Raw genomic sequence first — 7,570 nt, forward strand, 5'->3', positions numbered from 1 at the left:
CCCTCAAAAGTACAAGCACTTTAGCTGGCATGAGAAAATAGTACAAAGATATTGGCACAAGTCATGGAAGTAACTAGATTTGTGGCAAATCCAATTCCTGTACCTTGTGATTAAAAAGAAGAGGCTGATATCTTCCAGGGCTGTGGTAGGTCCTGCACTCTAGTTCCTTGATCCCTAAGGCACTAGTAACAAGCAACTGCCTTTTTCCTCCAATAGGTCAGAAGCACTCCCAGAAATACTCCCTCCACACTGAAACTATCAATACTCTCCAGAAATCTCCATTTTTTAAAGACATCTTTCTAAGCATTGGAGGCCAGAAGTTTGCCATTTGGAAAGAAGGAGTTACAGTAAGTTACTTTAACACAGCTGTAACATTTGTGATAGGTATACAAGACAGGACTATGACAGGCTCAGAGACTGTATTTTCAGAAACATCTAAGTCATGAAGCTTCATATCTTAAAACAGATATAAAAGAAGCTTTCCATCTTCACATCAGAAAACTATTTTAGATAGAGCTTAGTAGACTTGCCTTTTAGAGAAAAAGTGACTTTCTTAAATTCCAACCTTGTAAAAAGCATAGCTTACCAACTATTCATTTCTCCTGCTAGAGAAATGCCTGCTGAACAAATCTGAAGTTGTATTTTAGGACAAGGTTATTTCATCACATGAAAACAAAGAAACATGGGGGCTTTTTAAGTGTCTCATGCAGGAACCCAGGTTAGCTGCACCTGACAAAATCTCCAGACCACAGGTTTTAACAGCAGACAGACAGATTACCTGAAGAGACTGGAAGTGAGAGGTTTTTATTTCCCCACAATCCTTTTTATCTACAGCAGGTAGCAGGAATTTTGCCATTAATTTAATTTTTGTAATGGGACCATTTAAATGGTGAGCATTTTCCAAGACAGAAGCTCTGAAGAGTAGTGACTTGATAATACCGTTTGATTGTCTGGTTTATCTTTTGTTTTACAAAAAAAAAAAAAAAAAAGAATGGACCAATCCTTCAGTCAAGCTGCTCTGCAGGAAGATACACTGCAGGACAATGGTCCTTAACAAGACCAGGAGTTTTCTTCATTGGCAGAGACAATGGAAATATAGATATTTGGGACTTACTGAAGAAAACTCATGAGCCATCTCATTTCCAGAACATCTCCAAATCAATCATCACTTTCATCAGCCCCTCCAGTGCCTCAGGTATGTGGATGGTGATTGTGCTTTATTGTGCTACCCTGTTTGCAAAATGGCCCATGACTCTGAGGGACACAAATCTTATTACAAATGATCTTATATAAGTACATACTTCCACAAATTTAACATTGTACATACAAAAATGGATACTTAGTTCTAAGTGGACTACTATGGCATAAAGGCAACTGAAAATATTTCATTTTAAAAAAAAGTCTTTTAAAAGAAAAACTTGAAAGGGATTAATAAAATAACAGAGCAAGAAGGTTGTTTTTTTTGCTGCAGTGAAACTAAAGGGACCAGAAAAACTAAAAGGACCAGAAAAAAAAAAGAACTGTCTGTAGCTTGTCTTTGGGTGGAGGTTCACGTTGCTGTTGGAATTTGGATTGTTTATACTTTTTTTGTCAAATATCTTTCAGCAGAGCAGCATTTTCTGGCTGTTTCTGACAATCTTGGAGTTCTGCACATTTTGGAAATCTGTCAAACATTATGTCACCCTCCAAGTAATGAGGTTAGTAAGAATTTTTATTAAATATCTTTGACACTTTATCCTGAAAACTCCAACACAGAAACAAGTCTGCATCTTCAAATAATGGCAATTAATTTGAGATTAGTATAGCCATATTCTCCAAAGATCAACTGTAGCCAAGCTGACTTTGTAGAGAGCTTAGATAAGAGTCAACTAAAGGAAATCTCAGTGATAGGTGGCAGAATTCCACTGTTCCAACCTGGCTACATGAAAACACAATTAAGAGGCCAGCATTTTTTGTCACATCCATAAAATGACACCTTTCATGCAGTAAAACAATGTTTTAGAGTGCATAGCATTGCATTTATACTGAATTCCTTTTTTCTTTACACCTTCTTGTCCACATTTGTGTTGATTTTTTTTCCTTATAATTTGGTAATTCAATTTACATGTCTTTGTATCCGGTTCTAGTTCAGTGAAAGCACATTTTGAAAACTATTATTATTTGAAAGTTATTAACATTCCCACTCATTCACACTCTTGAAATAAGGAGCATCTGTACCAAAAGGCCACAGAAACAATGCAAGCAGTTTTAAATTCCCTTTTTTTTCTACATAGTTTTCAGTTTTTCTTTTCCTCCACCTCCCAGCCAAAGATCAAGCTAGTGTCTCTGTCCAGCAGTCTTGCCTGCTGCCTAGACTGTTACTCTCACATCACAAAACCATCCTCCCATTCTACTGCAGTGTAATGTTTATGTAGGCACTTAAACAGTTTCTAAACATCCCATAAAAGTTTGCCATGCACAGAGATGCAGTAGGCAGCAATAAAACATCTCGTCAGCAGCTTCATTTTAGTAAAAACAACTTCTCCAAAGCAAGGCAGGAGCTGAGTGATCTGAGGAAACACATTGCTTCTGCACAGATTACCTGTGCTTTGGAACCAAACTCTTTAGGGCGCAGAATTATCAACCAAAGAACAGTCACTAATATTTAGATTATGTTGATTGTAAACAAAGTATTCACTGAAAAACACTAGGCTGTTGAAGAGACTAATAAAAAAGTAAAGCACAGAATCCCAGATAAAATAAATGCAAAATGTACTACCAAAGTATGTTTATGGTTTCTTTGTGCCTGAAGTTTGTCACATCTTTGTATTGTTTTGCTGCAAACTACTGGGATAAATAGAGATATTTCTATTTCCAATAGATAAAATATGAATACCATTTTAGATAAAATATGAATACCATTCAGATCATCAGCAAGAGATCTGTGTCTCTGAGCATGTAATGACCCTTGTTTGTCACTGTGTTTACAGCATGCCAAAGTACTTGATTACTTTGAAAGAGAAGTCAAATATCTGAAGTACTGTGAAGAGGAGTTTGAAGAGTATCAAAAGTTTCAAGCCAAAACAGAAATGAAATTGAGCTGGAGACAGAGAGATAGAAAACAGTATGTTATACTTGGAATTAAGAAAATGTTCTATGTTTCTTTTACCTTTAAAATGCACCTGTATTGCTATACAGGATTTTCCATAAAAAATCAGGATGGGCATAATCAGAATTGTTTAGCAGCTCTTTATTTTATATCTATAGTTCTTAAGAATGGAAAATATGGTCCCAGTTCATGTGGTGCATTTCCTGGTCAAATGAACCCCCCCCTGCAAGAGCAATAGAGCCTATGGACATTTAACAACTCTAAATTTGCTTTTCATTTTACACCAGTTGCTTGGTCAAAGAATTACATTTTGTCAACTTCCCTATTGCTCCTTCAAGCAAGGATGGATTCCAGCCTTCCCTTCTTTACATACGAATTTTGCTTATCCATTTTTTGGTAAATGGTTTAATACTAAATAACTAAACTGTCATAATAACTAAAGTGCCATTTCTTTGGTTGATTGATGGTGATGTCTATTTTCATATGGTGATGTCTATTTTCATTAATTTGTGACAGCACTGACACAATCCACTGGAAAGCAATGGGGTCACATACAGTTTCAAAGCTTAACAGTGCATTATTGTCTGGTTTGTTTTTTTTCCTTCAGATTATGACTACAGAAAACAAAAGAAGAGATGGAGGATCAAGAAAATGCACATTATACCATGTTTCTAGAGCTGGAGAAGCAGATAGTAATGGATTTAGAAACAAGAAGTACTTTCCTCACTGGATGCTTCGAGCCCATTATCACCTTTAGAACCAGCAAGCTTCTTATTGAAAGACCTCTATTTCAGCAGAACATGTTTAGCTTTGGAAAGAAAGAATCTTGCAGCAAGAGATTATTGTTTCATTAACCTTATCTATTTGTTTGCTCACAGTGTGGTAAAAGAACAATTGATTTGGACCCAGGTTCCCCACTATTTTTCCTTAATACAGTTATAACGAATATTATCATTAAATAATAGTTTTCAAAGCTCTGTCAGGACTCTGAACTACTTTTACTTGCTATCATCAGTTTACAAACATATTGTTACTTAATCCTGGCAAGTGCTTACAAATAGAAAACCAAGTCCATTAAAATATATTGTTTTCTCAAATAAGTCAGTATTATTTAGAACAAACAGCTTTTAGTAAGCTCACTGTAGCTGTGCATTTCTGTCAAAAGACAATTATCCCTCAGAGAGATCAAATGGTGTTATACAGAAGTTTTAATATATACCAGTGTAAATAAGTAACAGCTCATGAATATTAATACCCACTCTCCATCCAGAGAGGACTCTTTGGTAAGTGGTTCTGCTGCTACTTCAATAGCCAGGTCAGACACCATGTAACTGAGCAGAGCCTGCCAGGCAGAAATTAAATCTATCAGAGAAGGACAGATTAAACCCTATACGGGTGAGTTCACTCTTTCCATGACTCACCAAACTGTTTGAGGGTCACAGACTCCTGTCAAACAAATGTCCATGTGGTCACAGTAGACACTAAAGCACAAAAGACAACTGACACCCAGGGGATTTGCAGAAAGGATCTTCAGCTGACAAGCAATAGCCAGCCCCAGTGCTCTGCTTTGTCACAGTAAAGCACAGCCAAAGAGAAAACAGGATCAAGTGTGAGGCTCCTGCATCCCAAAATAAACACTGCAAATTGGGGTTAGGCAGTGTTAAAGACATGGCCCTTCACTTTTCTACAGCCAGAATCTCTCTATCATGTACTTTTAGCACTTTGATTGAACTTTGGTCAGATTAAGAGAGGTTTAGAGCCAGTAGATAGGACTTGGTTTGAAAAATGGTCTCTTGTTTGTTACTTTGAAGTTTAAATATTATAGCAATATTCCTTGTCCTCATGTTGAACTAGTTCTAAATTAAAACCAAGGAAAATTCAACAAGCATGTCCCGAGCACCTGCAGCACAGTGTTTGCAGTCAGAGTGCAAACAGGAAGAGAACACTGCTTCTCTGCTAAATCAATATTTAACTAACAAACAGCCCGCTCTACACAGATAGGTAAACATCATACAGCTGACTAATAAAAAAGCTCACCTATTATCAGGCATGGACTTCATTAGCACACCACCTCAGAGCATCTTCCACAGATTTCTTTTGATTAACAGGGCTGCAAACTACATATAAATCAGTCAATCAGATGGCCATGGCTTATCTGGAAAGCCCAGCCAACCCCCTCCACTGCAGCTCTGTCACTACTCCCCAGAAGAGGCAGCAGCCTCAATGGGAGCCTTGTTCCCCACCACAGAGGTGCTCTTAAGAGTTTTGATTAAAAAAAAGTCCCAAAAGACAGAGGGATTTCAGATGGCTTTTCCTAACAGCAAGGCCAAAGAGGCAGCAAATCAGGATTCTGCTTTATCAGCTCCCCTCCCTCTCTAGAGCAAAGTAGTTTGGGGAGCTGCAGCAATGCCCCATTGGAAAGGGAGTAATCTTCCTAAGAGCCATTTTCCTCCTCATCTCTGTTCCCAAGGAATACAGGGGACATGAGATTAGACATCCCATCAGGATCCTTTAATCTGTCTAACACAATTCTAGATGTTCAAATACCTGCAGGGTCAGCTTTGCATCATCTCACGTCAGGCTGTTGCAGTTTTGCCCTGAAGTTGTTAAAGCACGTTACAGGTTTTCCTACTTGGTTCTAAGGGACAAGCACAATAAAAACAGTAAATTCATTATGTAGGATGACATTTTAAAGAAAAGGTCACATAACAGTATAACATCAGTCCCCCTCACACCCCAAATAACCATCTTTCAGCTGATATTAGCTGCAGAATGTGAGACAACAGCTTCCTATATCAAAATGCACTTCCTGTCAAGAATCCCAGTATCCCCATCCTTGGGATGGGGATGAAGGGGAAGGGGTTAAGATCTGACAGTGAAAATACCACGTGTGTCTCTGTTTTATCAGATTTATAGATTTATTCTGTAAAAATCCTACATATCCATTGGGGATGTTTCCCTCTGTTTTTAGAACGTCTGAATATCTGCAGATCCATTTCTTGTCTGGTGCATAAACAAACATACTTACAGGTTACACTTTTGGGAAAGACAGATGGAAAAACCTGAAGTTTCTGAGCATGTAGGTTCCCCGTGGCTTAAGCCAGCCTGAGGTCATGCCCCCCACTATTCCACACTCCACACCATTCCCACCCACCTCTTGCATGCTCCTGTAATGAGCCCTTTGGGAAGCAATAGGGGGTAAAGCAAAGGTAGATCAGCCACACAGCACCAGCATTGTTTGGAATGTGGAAAAACCTATTTAAACAAACAGGAAAGGATTAAAACTCTACAAATGGCCCTAGTCCACTCCTAAATCTGCAGTGTATCATATCCCTCACCCTTGGCAGCAAAGAAAGCACAGACCTACCTTTGCATTTCTGCTTTTCCCTGGGGACTACAAACTACAATTCTTGCTTGTGACCCAGCCCTGCACTGGCCATCAGTGGCTTGTGCTTGGGTAAAACCATTTGTTCGTGATTTTGGTGCAAGCCCTGGAGCAGCCTCTGTAAAAGCACCCACACCCATTTTCTTTACCTGTTTACCTGGAAGCAGAGGTCACACCTGAAGGAAGTCCACGGACATACTAAGGACAATGTGCTCTCTGAACTCCACTGCAGGCTCTCCCTCTGCTGGTAACTCTTCCAGTCCCTGGTGAACAGGAGCTGCTCCTGGTGCCAAAGGAGTCTCGCCCAGCAGACAACATCACGGGTCAGCACAGCAAAGAAGGCTGCTGGGATCAGCACAGCAAAGGAGGCTGCTGGGTGAGGCCACAGGGCTTGGAGGAGCTCTGCCCTGCATCCACACACAGCCAGAGGCTGCCCTTTTGTATAAGAAACTTAATTACTGCTTTGGTAGAAGCAGGTTGTTTTAATCTCCCAATTTAGTGTTCCTAGATAAAGGTAATTCCCACAGTAATCCTGTTCCTTAAGAATCTGTAACAATCACAAAAAGAATGCAGCTTGACCAGATTCTATAACTCACTATATGAAATATAACAGTCTCTATAAGAATATATATAAGGGATAACATAACAAAATACCACTTGGGAAATATCTCATTAAAGGAGGATTTCTAAGATAGAAGATGTGTTTGACAAGTTGTTATAACTAAATTACCAGGAAATGTTTCAGTAATACAGTATATTGATGTTTTTTAATTACCTCATGATATTAACATGAATACAATTTATGGAGTCCTAATTTCCACTGTTATAATATTAAAATACTGAGAGTTACAGAGCCCTCCTGGAGGAAAAGCTTACATGCATTCAAGAGGTGACCACTTACCTCATCTGGATTATTACAGGCAATGAAAGATTAATAAATAAATTTAAATGCAAACATCTTTCAAAGAGTGCTAATGGAGGAGAGGTTTGTTTTTAATTACCTAACTCAAACATTGGGTCAATCTGGACATGACAACAGAACAAAACATCTGAAAAACTAAATGTCTTTATATAATTAATTCATGTGTCAGCCAGTG

The 7,570-nt window shown here is 38.6% G+C and overlaps 1 protein-coding gene across 3 annotated transcripts in view; it reads left to right on the top strand.

Annotated features, from left to right (window-relative positions):
- Positions 1-3,808, top strand: part of DNAI3 (dynein axonemal intermediate chain 3) — a 28,406-nt gene extending 24,598 nt beyond the window's left edge. For 2 of the 3 annotated variants that reach the window (XM_066555700.1, XM_066555698.1), the window contains 5 exons: positions 217-347; positions 991-1,195; positions 1,606-1,697; positions 2,970-3,103; positions 3,696-3,808. In XM_066555700.1, the coding sequence (XP_066411797.1) occupies positions 217-347; positions 991-1,195; positions 1,606-1,697; positions 2,970-3,103; positions 3,696-3,702 (569 nt within the window). In that variant the 3' untranslated portion in view covers positions 3,703-3,808. The remainder of the gene's footprint in view (positions 1-216; positions 348-990; positions 1,196-1,605; positions 1,698-2,969; positions 3,104-3,695) is intronic. The other variant, XM_066555699.1, reaches the window with a different exon arrangement.
- Positions 3,809-7,570: the final 3,762 nt, after the last annotated feature.

The sequence above is a fragment of the Molothrus aeneus genome, chromosome 9 (assembly GCF_037042795.1).
Source record: "Molothrus aeneus isolate 106 chromosome 9, BPBGC_Maene_1.0, whole genome shotgun sequence".
NCBI lineage: Eukaryota > Metazoa > Chordata > Aves > Passeriformes > Icteridae > Molothrus > Molothrus aeneus.